This window comes from Eretmochelys imbricata, chromosome 3 (assembly GCF_965152235.1).
Source record: "Eretmochelys imbricata isolate rEreImb1 chromosome 3, rEreImb1.hap1, whole genome shotgun sequence".
Lineage (NCBI taxonomy): Eukaryota > Metazoa > Chordata > Testudines > Cheloniidae > Eretmochelys > Eretmochelys imbricata.
This window is the reverse complement of record NC_135574.1, coordinates 84483533-84499765: the sequence shown is the minus strand read 5'-3', so window position 1 is coordinate 84499765 and position 16233 is coordinate 84483533. Positions and strand designations below refer to the sequence as shown.

Sequence of the window (16233 nt, the reverse complement as noted above, 5' to 3'; positions counted from 1 at the left end):
GGAAGCTCAGGGTAAACACTACTCCAAATGGGGTGGGGAGGAGGCAGAACCTGGTCCCATTCCCTTTGCACACTGGCATTGGTGAGAGACCTGTCCACCAGGTCTCTATAAAGAACATGGGATAGATCAGTTCCACATAATCCTCCGTGTAGACCTGTACCACCCCCTGCCTCGCCCACAGCCTCAGAGGTGTGAGGCTTTGTGTGGGCTGACATAGAAAAGAAAACCCTTTGCCCCTTTAAGGATTGTACACACACCCTTCCCTTACTCATGGGCCTTCTACCTCCTCATGGGCTTGATGAAGGGAGGGGAGCCTGTTGACTTCAGCATACCCAACAGGAGGGGCTTATAAAGTCTTCCACCTGCCAAGAAGTAAAACACCCTTGGGGATCAGAGAAGGACTGGGTTTTGAGGCCTTGTTGTAGTTATGCCTAATCATCTTTTTGTGGCTTCAAAGGAATTTTTTCTTCTCTGCCAGATTGTCCTTGGCAGGGCAGGTTTTCTTGCCTTTCTCTCAGTTGCCTCAGCAAGTGGGCAGGTTCGGCTGTAAAATTTCTTTTTTGTTGCAATTTTGCAAGTGCCCAGTGCAGCTAATCATTCAGTAAGGGGTCTGATTCCCTCATAAACTGGAACTTTTTTTCTCCAAATTGTAGTGACTCCTTCTATATCAAGTTTTCATTCATTAAGGGGGGGGGGGGGGCGGAATTGCCCCAAATTTTCAAGAAATTCCCAAACAAAAATAGAATTACAGTTGTAAATAGTTTTAATTTAAAACAGCGTTATGAGACTGTTGTAGACATAATGCAAAATGCATGTAAAAATTACAAAGTTCTGATTTAGGGTTTAAAATACAATGCTTAATTTTTTTTAACTTAACTTCAAGTTTCCCAACGGAGTCAGCAATTCAGAAGTTTGCTTCTCATACCTGTCTTCCAGACTGAATGATATGAGCGCTGTGTCTGTCTCAATAGGAAGGGAGTTTGATTTGAGAAAACAATGAGGAGTCCTTGTGGCACCTTAAAGACTAACAAATTTATTTGGGCATAAGCTTTCAAGGGCTAAAATCCACTTAATCAGATGCATGGAGTAAAAAATACAGTAAGCAGTATAAATAGTACAGCACATGAAAAGATCGGAGTTGCCTTACCAAGTGCGGGGGGTCAGTGCTAATGAGGTCAGTTCACTCCACTGTGATTTTTGCTGATACAGGCTAACACAGCCACCACTCTGATTTGAAAAGGGGAGTATGACTTCCTCCCATAAATCAAGAGGATTTTCCCATTGGATTTTGCCTGGGATCGCGTAAGGAACTAGTGTGTCGAGAAAGATACAATTACAGTACGAAAGAGGGTTTTCCATCTTTTTCAGAAAAACATGAATAGTAACAAAATGTTCATAGGTTTCAGAGTAGCAGCCGTGTTAGTCTGTATTCGCAAAAAGTAAAGGTCTCTAAGTCTAGTCTCTAAGGTGCCACAAGTACTCCTTTTCTTTTTGAAAATGTTCATAGTATCATTGACACAGTAGTCAGATAAAAGTTCACAAGTTTGAAAATCAGGCTCATATACAGGTTCATGTAACTAACCTTTCAGGCCAAAGAAATCCCTTCTTCACCTAAATGTGAAGGTATTTTAATCTTGCCAGTGTTAATGACTTGATTGGATGTAATGATCTGAACCAAAATAATTAAGGAAAACTATAATAATGCTTCTGTTTAATTTCTTCACAGGTGTGCTAGCCCTCTGATATCTCAAAATGCCATTAGTGAAAAGAAACATAGACCCCAGGCACCTGTGTCACACAGCACTGCCCAGAGGCATCAAGAATGAACTGGAATGTGTCACCAATATTTCCTTGGCAAATATAATTAGACAACTGAGTAGTCTAAGTAAGTACATTGTGCTATTAACTTTACAATTCATTTTAAACTAAAATGTCATTTGCTTACAGTTTTTATAGATGAAACAGAACCACATTTTCAAATTTAAAATGAAACAAAAAAGCCTTATTTCTTGATCAACCTTGTATTACACAAACTGCTCTGAACCTTTTGTTTTCTTTTGTTATCTTGTAAATTAATTTAGTGCTCCTGAAAGGTGCTGACTGACAGTTGTGGAGACGTAAGCCTCCACAAAACAGGTAGATAACAGGCAAGAACACTTTTGGTTTTTCCAAATTTACAACATCAATGTCTCTGCCTTAACATTACTGATTGAATGAACAGTAAAGTTAGCATCAGACGTGAACAGCACAGTTAGCATGCTTGAAGATATAGCAGCCGTGTGTGGAGGAGCTGTTTCTTCTGCCTCTATCATCCCAACCACCTTTCATCATTCCCTCCCACTTATTGATTTCCACTTTATACTTGTTTTCCCCCTCCTACTGGGAATTCTGTCCCTTCAAGGGGCAAAAATTTCTGGAAACTTGATATCAAGAATAAGGAAGGCATAGGAGTTATCATGGACCCTCATAACTGATCCTATTGTAGTCAGTGATTATTTTATCATTGACTTCAGTGAGAGCAAGATTAGGCTAAAAAAGGATCTTTCCCAGTAACAACCCTCAAAGGTGTTCAGCTACAGTTAGTCAAAGATAACAGTAAGACATGGCCTTCTAGCCATATAAGTCATTATTGGTTAACCAAATGCAATTTTTGAGTAAGTAATAGGACATAATTGGATTTATGTTAAAGTGTAACTATGATATGGTCTTAATGTATGGTTTGTTAGGCTTGAAGCTCACAGTAAGTGCCATCAGTCACCTAATTATAACAGTATTACACAACATACACTCTGGATTATGTTGTGATTGTTAAGAAAGAAGTTCAGGAGAGCTGGCAGATTCTCAAAGAGATAATATTAAAGGCACAACCACAAACTAATCTTATGTGAAGGAAAGATAGAAAGAAAACTAAGAAGCTACTATGACTCCATTAGAAGCTCTTTAATAACCTGAAAGTCAAAAAGGAATCCTACCAAAAGTGGAAACATGAACAAATTGCTACAGTTGAGTACAATAGAATAATACAAGCATGTAGGGACAAAATGAGAAAAGCTAAGACACAAGATGAGTTACACCTAGCAAAGGACATAATGTAGCCCACACACCTGGGTGTGGTGTTCTGTCCCTTCTAGTGGCACTGAGACCACTTAGACGGAGAGTTAAATGAGTCTGCTCAACAGCCTTGGCTAACAGACAGTTGGCTTTTGGCTTATGCTGTAGAGGCTCATGCACTAAGCTCCAGAGGTCCCCGGTTCGATCCCGCCTGCCAACGACCAGGGTCTGTCCGCGTTACAATAACAAGCAAGAAGAAGGTCTATAAATACATTAAGAGAAAGACAAAGGGAAGTGTTGGTCCACTACTTAGCGGGAAAGGAGAGCTAATAATGGATGATATCAAGAAGGCTGAGGTGTTCAATGCCTAGTTTGGTTCAGAATTCACTTAAGGGTACTTAAGGAACTAGCCAAAGCAATCTAGGAACTGTTAGTGATTATCTTCGAGAACTCTCAGAGGATGGGCGGGGTCCCAGAGAAGTGGAGATGGGCAAACATAGTACCTATCTTTAAAAAGGCAACAAAGAGGACCTGGGGAATGATAGACTAGTCAGCCTACCTTCAATACCTGGAAAGATACTGGAACAAATCATTAAACAATCCATTTGTGAGCATTTAGAGGATAATAGGGTAATAAGTAATAGCTAACGTGGATTTGTCAAGAACAAATCCTGCTAAACCAGCCTAATTTTCTTCTTTTACGAGGTTACTGGCCTAGCGGCTGGGGGAAAGCAGTAGCTGTATCTCCTTTTTAATAAGGCTTTTGACACAGTCCCACATGATATGCTCATAAGCAAACTAGGGAAATGTGATCTAGATGAAATTATTCTAAAGTGGGTGCACAACTGCTTGAAAAACCATACTCAGAGTAGTTATCAATGATTTGCTGTCAAACTGAGAGAATTCATCTAGTGGGACCCCACCGGGGTCCATCTTGGGTCAAGAGCAGTTCAGTATTTTCATTAGTGACTTGTATAATGGAGTAGAGAGTACGCTTATAAAAATTACAGGTGACACCATGCTGGAAGAGGTTGCAAGCACTTTGGAGGACAGTATTAGAATTCCGCAAAATGACTTGACAAATTGGAGAATTGGTCTGAAACCTGCAAAATAAAATTCAAGAACGAGAAGTGCAAAGTACTGCACCTAGGAAGAAAAAATCAAAAACACAACTACAAAATGGGGAATAACTGGCTAGGCAGTAGCACTGATGAAAAGGATCTTGGGGTTATAGTGGATCACAAATTGAATATGAGCCAACAGTGTGATGCAGTTATGAAAAAGGCTAATGTCTTTCTGGGGTGTATTAACAGGAGTGTCATATGTAAGACATGGGAGGTGATTGTCCCACTCTGCTTGGTGCTGGTGAGGCCTCAGCTGGAGTACTGTGTCCACACTTTAAGACAAATATGGATAAATTGGAGAGAATCTAGAGGAGAGCAACAAAAATGATAAATGGTTTAGAAAACCCGATCATGAGGAGACGTTAGAAAAATGGGCACATTTAGTCTTGAAAAAAGATGACTGAGGGGGAGACCTGATAACAATCTTCATATATATTAAGGGCTGTTATAAGGAGAGTGGTGATCGATTGTTCTCTATGTCCACAGAAGATCGGACAAGAATTAATTGGCTTAATCTGTAGCACAGGAGATTTAGGTAAAGTATTAAGGAAATCTTTCCAGATATACTGACACTTAAGTTTTGTAATAAGCTACCAAAGGAGGTTATGGAATTACCATCAGATTAGACAAACACATGTCAGGGGTTCATGGCTCAGTGCCACAGGATGGAATACATTATCTGTTGAGGTCACTTCCATCCCTACATTTCTATGATTAAGGAAAAATATTGTTGTTTTGTAAAGTATGTGTAATTTCTAAAATGTAATTATAATATAACTACTTTGAATTACTACTTTGTAGTATAATTAAAGGCAGAGGAATAAATAGCATTAAAGATAATAAGCAATGAAGATTTTTTTTGCACTCTCAAATATTTTTTCTATATTTATTTTAAATGAATGAATACTTCACAAGGTTTAGAACCCTACAGGAGTCTTTCTGAAAAGGCTGTTTTTTCCCTGGAGCTATAGCAAAGTTAAAGGGCTGTCAAGTGAACCAATATGACGCTAGTTTGAACTGCCAGTATTGTAAGTGCTTTTTAACCACTAGGACACTAACATTTTCCAGACTGCCAGCCCAATGAATGCTAAAGAAGGCATATATATATATATATATTCATATTCTCAAAAGGATAAAGGGCTTTCAGCTCCATCACGATCATTGAACCTGAGGTACATTTTAATTTCATTGAAATATTAAATGCTTTTGAAAGTGTATCTGTTTTTTCCACTTTTCTAATTTGGCCTTTGGTTGCACAGTAATATGACAGACAGTAATGGGGCTGATGATTTCTATTCAGTCTTGTTGTGGCTTTTAAAAAGTAAAATGTTTGCTATCTGTACTCCTTTTTCTCCCTTTTTGAGGAGGATTCCAGACAACCAGTCTGATTCTACCAGGAAGCAAGGAGGCAAAGACTAGGGAAAATCCAAGGATATATAAAGCAAACTCCACTTCCCTTACCTTAGACCTTTCAGTGTGCTTTGCTTTCTCTCCTAGCAGTATAGAGCCTCGGCTCTTAAATGCAGCTCTTTTACCTCTAGCACAGTGGTCACCAACCCGTAGATCGCGATCAACTGATCGATCCTGGGGACTCTCCCAGTCGATCATGATCTCTGGCCGAGGTGGCACAGTGGGGCTGCCTACCACTAAGGCAGGCTCTCTGCCTGCCGCGACCCCATGCCACTCCTGGAAGCGGCCAGCACACCTCTGTGGCCCCTGGGGGCAGGGGCAGGGGTGTCCACCCGCTGCTCCTGCCTGCAAGCACTGCCCCCGCAGCTCCCATTGGCCAGGAACGGGGAACTGTGGCCAATGGGAGCTTTGGGGATGGTGCCTACAGAGAGGGGCAGCGCAAAGAGCCACGTGCCCCCGCTCCCCCTGGGATCCACAGGGGGGTGTTGGGCCCCTCTGGGAGTGGCATGGGGCCGTGGCAGGCAGGGAGCCTGTCTTAGCCTCGCTGTGTCACTGACAGAGGTAAGTGCCTCCCAGTGGGAGGCTGCCCCTCCCAGAGCCAGCACCCCATTTCCCTTCCTGAACCCCAAGCCCCTACCCCAACCTTGACCCCCCTCACAGAGCCAGCAGCACCCCATAACCCCTCCTGCACCCCAACCCCCTGCCCCAGCTCTGACCACCCTCTTAGAGCCAGCACCCCATACCTCCTCCTGCATCCCAGCCTCAGCCCTGGTCTCCACTCCAGAGCCAGCACCTCACACCCCCTCCTGCACCCCAACCCCCTGCCCCAGGCTCACCCCAGATCCCTCTTCCACACTGCGAACCCCTCATCCCAGAGCCCACACCCCCTGCCAACCCCCTACCCCAGCCCAGTGAAAGTGAATGAGGGTGGGGGAGAGCAAGGGACAGAGAGAGGGGGGATGGAGTGGGCGGGGCTTTGGGGATGGGGCGTTGCCTCAGGGAAGGGGCAAGGTAGATCCTGGGTTGCCCTTACATTCAAAAAGTGAACTTGGGCATAAAGATGTTGGAGACCATTGCTCTAGCTCTTCCTCAAGGAGATTAGAAGAGAAGAGCAAGGACAACTTCAAGAAAAAGAAGAGGAAGAAGAGAGATAAGAACAGGAAGGACCCAACTAAGAAGGCCAAACAGAGTACTGTCTGGTGATCTTAGACTGTGCATGTTCCCAGTGCCAAAAAGAAGCTTGAAGAGCATCCACCAGACATTGCTATCCTGATTATGCAGGCCCATGTGGCAGGTAGACTATCAGAGAGAACCCTTCAGATGATCCTGCAAGCTGCTCTTCTTCAGAAGGAACATGGCTTTGCTTTTCAGACCCTTATTCTCTCTTCCTGCATGGATTTGATTCCAGCCTACTGGTCTGTGGTGGGTTGAATTCAAGTGTTGTTTTTGAGTTCAGTGCTGCTTCTACTTCAGATTCCATTCAGTCATTACAGCCTAACGCAGGTGGCCCCTTCAGCTGCTTCTGCTCTCTCTTGTTTCCCAGTGCCAATTGTAATACTCCTGTTTGGAGCCCTTTTTCTTCCCTCTCTTCATCCCCTCCTTGGTAGTTGGATGCAGGTCTTTGTTGTCCCACAACACAATGGCTCAACCCCTATATAGGATTTCCCTTTTTGCTGTCTGTTGGATAGTTGATGTGTGGACTGCCAGCCTATGTATCCTTTTTTTTTTCCTAGTGAAAACCTCCCAGGGCAACTGCCTTCTCCTCAGGATGAAAAATAGGACCCCCCCTTAAGAAATCCAAAGAAAAGCATAACATGGACCCTTCATGTGCCAAGGACCCAGTGAACTGGGGGCAATGGTTGTCTCCCACATTTCCTGTCTTCTAAAATTCCTCTATCTTGACCCTAACTGGCAGGTCTGTACTGAAGATGGCTCTTAGTAGCATTAAGTGCTGATGCTAGCCTGCAGCACAACATGCATACTGTGAGATCCTGTCTGCTTTCAGTTGTGTCTCAGCAACCATGAATACAATGCTCCGGTCTAGTCTTTCCTTGGGGATTAAAACATGAGTGTATGATGCAGTTCAGCAATCATTTCGCAAAGCCGGACGTGTTAGCTGCCTCTAGCTCCTCAGATGCTCCTACTCTGTTTCTCCCTTCCCTGCAATTGACTTTGTGTCTTCCCTCACCAGCTGTGGATGTAGGAGCCAGGATTCCAGGACTTTCTGGTGAATAGAAATTTCTGTTTGTTTCTCAGTCACTGGATGCCCACTCCCCTAATCAGTGGTGGGCTGTCCCTCTGATTTTCTGCTCTGACCCAGGTTCACTCTGTCTGTTGATTCAATTAGAGCTTCTCGTTGTCTCTTGGTCACTGGTAGGGGGTTCATCTTCTTTCCTTTGACCTTTAGTGGCAGCCAGCAGCTCAGATTTTCTGCCTTGGACAGGAGTTCAGGTCTCTGTTAGTTAATTAAGAGCTTTTGTATTCCTTTCAGGCCACTGGGTGAGGTTAATCACTCCCCGTCTCCATTTTCACTGGCAGGTTTCCCACAAATTTTCTTTTGTGCCTTTCTTTTCTACACTCCCTACTCTTTGTTCAGAAGGCTATCTGGAGTGCTCTTATAGTTGATCTTCCACAGCACTCCCCATTTAGCTACCAAGACTGTAAGTCTCCGTAATTGTGCCATCATGAAGATTTCTCAAGATTCTTTAACACCCACTCTGGTACCTTTTCAAAGTCTTTCCAACTCCCTTGGTGTATCAGTTTGCCTGCAGATCCTATGCCAAGGTTCCTTGATTATGATTTTGGACCATAGATCCCTTGGTTTGGGTGCCTTCAGCTGACACTGGGGGAAGGAATTTGGTTATATGTTGCCCCTGCTGCCTTTGATTCCATGGATACTATGCAAATTCCAAGTGGACAGGGCAGTTTCCATCCTTTTTACTCTCAGATGGGCTCAGATGCCCTGACCTTCAAGCTCCTTGACCCTCCTATGGAACATACATGGGCCTCTCAGGCTGTCCTGATATACTTCTCCAGAGGCCAGTTCTCTTCCTCAGTCCAATCCCACTAAGCCCCCTGGTCTGGAAGATGAACAAAGCAGTTACAGAAGAAGGCTTCTCCCCCGAGGCTATAAATGCATTGTCTAAGTAGTTACAGTCCCTCAACCAAGAAGCTTAATGAAGATTATGTATGACCTTTTCTGTTGGGGGTGCATTAAGAGGTATCACATTCACCAGTTGTTCACTACAACAAATCTTTGAGATAAATTTAGCCATATTCACTTCCTGCCTTTGAATTCAGGTTTTATCCATAACTGCATTCTGAAGTTTGATGGCTCCAAGTTTTTCAAGTCCTTAAAGAGACCAGTTTTCAGAACATCATCCTTCAGTAGTACTTGCCTTCTATTATTCAGTCTGTGAGTACATGCATGAAAACTCTCCCTGCATCTGTTGATGGTGAAAGTTGCTCTTTTAGTCATTATAACCTCAGTTCAGTATGTTGAAGGCGTAAACTCTCTAGTTATTGAAACCCTGTTTTTACTATGTTTCCCTAGCAAATTGGTTTTACAGTTGCCTTTGGAGTTCCTTCCTATATGGCTTATTCTTGGGGGACTTCTGCACCAAAAAAATTTAAAAATTCTGTACCAAAAAAATTAAAACTTCAGCACACAATATTTTAAAATTCTGCTTATTTTATTTGTCAAAATAACACAATATAATCACACCAGTTTCAATTATTTTGGTAATTTATTTTAAAATATCTGTCAGCAAGTATGTCTGTAACAGTACAGACAAAAAAAATTCACGTAATATTTTTTTTAAATAGATTCCTTACTAGGCATATTAATACAGAACTTTGAGTAATTCATTTAAGCAACAATACAGAAAAATATTTTCTGCACCCCTCAGAAGCAGTGCAAAGGCCTGGGGGAGTTGGGGTAACAGAAGAGCTGAGGGAGAGGGAAGGAGCCTGAGCATGAACTTGGAGGGTTTTTGGATGTGGGTGGGAGACATACGGAACAGATTTTGGGGCAGGGAGAGAGGAGGGATTGTTAGGGAGTTGGGAACCCTCCCCCATGCAGACCCTGGCTGACCCCAAGCCTCTCCTATTCAGTCAGGTACATCTGCCCCATCCCCATGTGTCCCTGCACCCCCCTGTCCGCATGTGGCCTTGCAGCACCCTTCCCATTCAACCCCTGGCTCAGTGCTGTCACCCCACTAGCTCCTGAGCCCGTGCCCCAGTCTGTTCCCCCAACTAGCCCTTCTGAACCCTAGTCTGTGTCCCCCTCACCTCCCCCCCAGCAGCCCTGTGTGCCCCACTCTGTCTGTCCTAACGTGGCTCCGGCAGACATGGTGCTCTGATGAACGCAGCCGGCTGCTGGCTGTTCTGGTGCCACAGCAGCTCCTGGTGGGTGAAGGACAGAACTGCAGCACTTCTCTGGCAGAATGTATTTTCTGTGGGGAAAAAAATTCTGCACTGAGTATGAATTCTGCATGTGCGCAGTGGCACAGAATTTCCCCAGGAGTAAGTGCTTTATACTTCCATGTAAAGGAGCCCATGGTCCTGTTGACTGACTACCCATATTTTTCTTCCACTCTTGAGGGCAGACTACATGTTCTGGATGCTGAGAGAGACATTGCAGAGACAAGAAACTCTATTATGAAATTCAAGATTTCAGTACTTTAAATGAAACTGATGTGTATTGTGGTTTTGGTTAGATAATTTATGTATAGTTTTGTTCTGAGTTCATATAGATATTACAAAGGAAGCAAAGAGACATATAGCTAAATAAAGATAAGATACAAGATGTGTATGATGACATTATAACACGAGAGCAAATCTGTTGTCCTGTTGGTTTTAATAAAGCATTTTTATTGAAAAAATTGGAAATAAGAAGAGAGAAAAACAGCACCAATTGAGAAATTAGGATGATATGTATGTAATTCTCTGCTTGGGGCTATTCTCAAAAGAAACTGAAACAGGGCTAGAGCCCTGTTTGCTCTAGCAAATTAGTCACTGCAGTGATGTTAGTAATGCTAATGGCAAGCAGCAAACAAAACAAAAAGCCCAGGATAAATTTGTGCAGCATATTATCACAAGTTTTCAGTACACAAAATCCTGCCATGAACCAGACCACATGTCAGTTTGTCTCTAGCAGGCGGTTCTCCTGTCACATAAAAATCCAGAAATTATTATAATGATATTTCCAAAAATAATTTGGCTGATGTCCCAGCAGTTGTAGGAGCAATGGGTAGCAAACTATAGATCTTTCTTTATCTTTCTCACATATTGTCATCGGAAAGGTAATGTCCATGATACATGTTGTGGTATAACAGCAAGCCACTGAACAGCTAGTGGAGGCTTTTTGGTGATCCACTTCTGCTTTTTGTGTATGTACATAGAGAATACAATTGCCCACTGAATCTCTGTGGACAAATGTGCGATAACACCTATTTTGTGTCTTTTTCATATCTTCTATTTAAAGGAAGACTGTGTAACCCATTTAGTTCTCAAAATATTTTCCTTAAAGAAAGGTAAATGCCATCCTGCATCTGTGTAAAATAAAATTATTAAAAACAATTATTATTTTACTTTGGATCCTTAGCAGCTTATGCAATGTGCAGCTAAGATGGTTACATTAGCCTGACAGGCTTCATTGGCTAGTGAGCCTTAAGTAAATGACTGGGAACCAGGAACTCTTGAGTTCAAATCCCAGCTCTTCCATTAACTCGCTCCGGAGCAGTGGGAAAGCTAGTCCTGTGGCATCTGTTTCCTCATCTGTAAATACTACTTTTCTATCTCACAGTGTATTGTGGGGCTCCATTTGTTAATGTTTTTCATAAAATTACTATATGTTAGTAGTCTGAATACACTTGTGCATGGGCACATTTTCATTGCATGACCATAAGGGAGGCTTTGACTATGTTATCCAGTTTGGGTTCCATAAGACTAGAGGTGGCTCCACCAGTGGAATGTGCTAGTGTAGTTCCCCTTCAAAGAGTACCTCCTGCTGATGTGGTGTTATGTACTGAAAGATCCTGCTGCTGGTGCTGCCTCCTTCTGCTTCGTCACGGCTTTTTCATGAAGTCTTTCTCTGTTGATCTTCATAGACTGTGCACCTATTTCTTTTTACCTTTATATCGTGTGTGTTTGAATACAACTGTAAGCTGGGGTAAGCTCCTGGAGGCAGGACCTTGTTTAAGTATTCTCATAAAACATTGTAGGAAGGCCGGGTTTAAATATTAATATTAGTCCCAGTGATATTGCTTACTGGATTTTTGAAAGTATTTTGGCTTTCCATTTTGGGGAATTATGAGGATATGAACTGACCCAGAAGACAGACCAGCTTAGGAGGTACTCCCCTGAGACCTTGTGTACAGTGCTGTTCAAGTCAAAGATCTTTACGTTTTCTCTTAATTATGATGTTGAGCAGACAACCTTATAGTTAGCATATTATGATCTATGCAGTTTACTCTGGTCCTTGTGTCTCAGTACAAGTACTGTATCCTACAGTTGCACAGGTGATCCGTGGAAGAATGATATTTTGTAGAAATCTGCTTGGGAACTGTAGGGTGAGTTTCCACTTGATTGTAGGCCTCAAGTCAGTGAGGTATTGGGGAAATAGGTTTAGTTTGCATTGAGATGGACCATGGTTCTTTGCATATAATTTGAATGAATTAGCTGATCAATTAAAGAGATGCCTTGGTTTTGACATCTTTGAGTCTAAGCATCAACCTTCTGTGTTTTTTCCCTCCACTACGGAAGTCTGTAAAACAGATCTTATTTATGAGCCCACTGGGCTATTTGGGGCCTTTATGCTCTGAAAACTTGGTTTTGATGATACTAGTCCCTTGGGCCCTCATTTAACATCTTTAGTGTTTAGCAAGTGTTTTAACTTTTAAATAAACTTTTTTAGCTGGCCTTTTCTTCTGTCAGATTGAGTTGGAGAACTAATAAGTTTTAGTGTGTTTTTTTTAGTGTGTTTAGTGTGTCTTTTGTTTGGGTAAAAATTATCCTTATTTACATTTTTTTAGGGATGTTGATTTCGTTAATCTAGAATTAGTTCCTAGATACAAGAGGCTTACCTGAATTGGCTCTCACACTTTAAGAACTTGTCTTTAGATTTTGGGGTGCTTGTTTTATTTTATCATTTGGAACCACACAATTTCTTTGGGTTGTTTTCTTGTGATTCAACCTAGTTCACGGATTACAGAAATGGTTTCCTCATGGGTATATACAATAATGTATAGGATGAGAGGAAAAGCATTATAAGTTGAAGTTATTTACCAGTGTTCTATTTGCCATAGTTGTCATCTTCCCCCATAAAAATTCCCAGTCCCCTGTGTGGTTCATTTGGGTAGCTGGTTTTAATTGATTAGCTTGGAAAATTTCTTGGCATCAGGAAGAAATGGAAGTGGGAGGGCAAAAATATCTATATGTCTACTCTGAGTGACATCTCCCTGGTTTATGGAGATGTATCACTCTGTGTGTGTATGTATAATGGGGGAAGATGTAACTGCAACATACAGAATTGCCATTAAGTAATGTTTCTTTTTCTGCCTATTTCTTGCACTCTCTCTCGCTCGCTCTTTTTCTTGTCTTCTGTAACTTGGTAAAAGAATCTATCATTTGGCAGCTCTTCTTACTACCTTAGCAACAGTAGTTCTCCGGACACCAGCAGCTGTTGTTTCAGCTTCCTAAGCACTCTTCTCTGTATTTCTTGCTTTCTGATTGCATCTATACAAGAAAATTGCATATCCACTTTCCAGCAATGGTGCAGCTGCACTGACATTACCAGTGGTGCAAGGTTACCGGAAACCAGGCTCAGGCATTTTCAGCATGCATGACACACAGCTGCTATTACTTGTGTAGCTGCACCATTGTTAGAAAGTGTGTATCCAATTTTCCTATGTAGATGCAACCTCTGTGTTTCTTTCACAACTGCCAGTCAGGCTTACCTTTCTTTTAACTGAGCTGTCCTTTGTATACAGTGACCATATGCCACATGAGAAATCCAGCTCTCTACTTCCATTCTTCTCTCATCTCCCCATCTGATGGAGAGATCCCTTTGCCACTTCAATAGGAATTTAAAAAGTCCAAAAGGTAGCACTTTAGGTAAGTTCTGCCCCAAGATCGGTTAGACAGGTGATCCACTATGGTAGCTAAAGTAACACCATCGGGTCAAAACTCAAATTTGTAATGTTTTTAACATTACATTTTTACTGTTAACACCTCAAATACCTGAAAATGAACTCTGCTTTAAAATCAAGTTTATCTATTAATTTTTAAACTTTTCATATGCTGACTAATGCTAATATTTATGGAAAGAACTGTTTAAACATCCTGGCACTTGTTGAACATGTGTTGTAGCAAAATTACATCATTGTATACACTGCTCTACACTGAGTGCCTAGATGTGCTGTGTTTTCAGAGAAGTGAATATAAGTGTTTAGGTGTATTACAGTATTTTTTTGTGCTGAATGCTGTAATTAAAAAGGCAAAAAGTTTCCATTGTAACTTCCTGTTTTCATACATTCATAGCTTTGAAATATTAACTTCTGAGGTAGAAGCCTTCAGTGTTTCTGCCCACTGGTGAGTTTTTGTTGGAAATTTGAGCAAAATCCTTTAAGGTGAAAAAATTCTTTTTGCATTTAAGAAGTTTGTTTTCACTATGATCAGTAAAGGTTTATTGTACCATATTGATTCTGAGCTATATTATTAAGATTTTTAAGTGGTCTCTACTTAGCCCCTGGTTATATGCCCACAGTTAACGGGAACATTTCAGCACCTATCTGTTTTGATTACAGAGCGTGACATCTAAATTTTGTTACTTTTGCATGCAGTTAATTGTAACGGCAAAATTGTGGATTCAAAATTGGAGTCTGGTCCATAATGTCTAACACGCTTCGTTCAGTCTTCAAGGTTAATGGTGACCAGATACTCAGCTAAGATTAACAACAAGGGGGAAGGAACGCAAGCTAAAATAGGGAAATAATAGGTTAAAGAATGTTCAGGTATGTTTGATGTATTCAAGTTGGCAAGGCCTGATGAAGTTCATCCTAAATTACTTAAGGGCGCTAGCTGATGCAATCCTGGAACCATTAGCAATTATTTCAGGAACTCATGGAGTACTGGTGAGGACCTAGAGGACTAGAGAAGGGCAAACATAGTACCTGTCTTTAAAAAGGGGAGCAACGAGGACCTGGGGAATTATAGAACAATCAGCCTAACTTGGATACCTGGAAAAATACTGGAACAAATTATTAAGCATTTGTAAGCACCTAGAGGATAATAGGGTGATAAGTAATAGCAGCATGGATTTGTCAAGAACAAATCATGCCAAACCAGCCTAGTTTCCTTCTTTGACAGGATTATTGGCCTAGTGGATGGGGAGAAGCTATAGACATCTAAGGTTTCTGTCACAGTCCCACGTGACATTATCATAAGCAAAACTAGGGAAATGTGGTCTAGATGAAATTACTATAAAGAGGAGCCATAACTGGTTGAAAGATGATAGTTATCAATGGTTTGCTGTCAAACTCAAAAGATGTATTTAGTGGGGTCCCACTAGGTTGACCAGGTGTCCCAATTTTATAGGGACTGTCTTGATATTCGGGGCTTTCTCTGATATAGGTGCCTATTATCCCCCACCCCCTTCCTGATTTTGCACAAATGCTATCTGCCACCCAAGGTCCTGCAGGATTCTGTCTGGGTCTGGTACCATTCAATATTTTTATTAACGACTTGGATAATGGAGTGTTGAGTATGCTTATGAAATTTGAAGAGGATGCCAAGCTGAGTGGGACAGCTATAAACACTTTGAAGGGCAGACTTAGAATTCAAAATGACCATGACAAATTAGAGAATTGGTCTGAAATCAACAAGATGAAATCCAAGGAAGACGAGCAAAGTTCTGCACTTAGGAAGGAAAAATCAAATGCACAACTACAAAACGGGGATTAACTAGCTAGGCAGTACTACTAATGAAAAAGGTTCTGGGGTTTATAGTGGATCACAAATTAATCCAACAATGTGATGTAGTTGTGAAAAAGGCTACTATCATCCTGGGGCAGATTAAGAGGGGTGTCATATGCAAGACATTGAAGATAACTGGCCCATTCTACTCCGCACTGGTGAGGATGCTCGACTACTGTGTCCAGTTTGGGGCATCACACTTCAGAAATGATGTGGGCAATTTGGAGAGAGTCTAGAGGAGAGTAACAAAAATAATAAATGGTTTAGAAAACCTGACCTATGAAAAAAGGTTAAAAAATAATTAGGCATGTTTAGTCTTGAAAAAAGAAGATTGAGCGGGAAGCTGATAAGTCTTCAAATAAGTTAAAGGCTTTTAAAAAGAGGATGGTGATCAATTGTTCTCTATGCCCACTGAAGGTAGGACAAGAATTAATTGGCTTAATCTGCAGCAAGGGAGATTTAGATTAGACATTAGGAAGAAGTTTCTAACTATATGGGTAGTTAAATCCTGGAATAGGCTTCCAAGGGAGGTTGTGGAATCCTGTCATTAGAGATTTTTAAGAACAGGTTGGACAAACACCTGTCAGGGATGGTCTAGGTTTAGGTCCTGCCTCAATGTGGGGGTTGGACTTGATGACCTCTTGTGGTCCTTTCCTGCCCTACATTTCTATGA

The 16233-nt window shown here is 41.6% G+C and overlaps 1 protein-coding gene across 1 annotated transcript in view; it reads left to right on the top strand.

Annotated features, from left to right (window-relative positions):
• Positions 1–1752: 1752 nt before the first annotated feature.
• The window catches only part of WASF1 (WASP family member 1), a 59375-nt gene continuing 44894 nt past the window's right edge, over positions 1753–16233 (top strand). The window contains exon 1 of the mRNA XM_077811703.1: positions 1753–1885. Within this exon, the coding sequence (XP_077667829.1) occupies positions 1753–1885 (133 nt within the window). The remainder of the gene's footprint in view (positions 1886–16233) is intronic.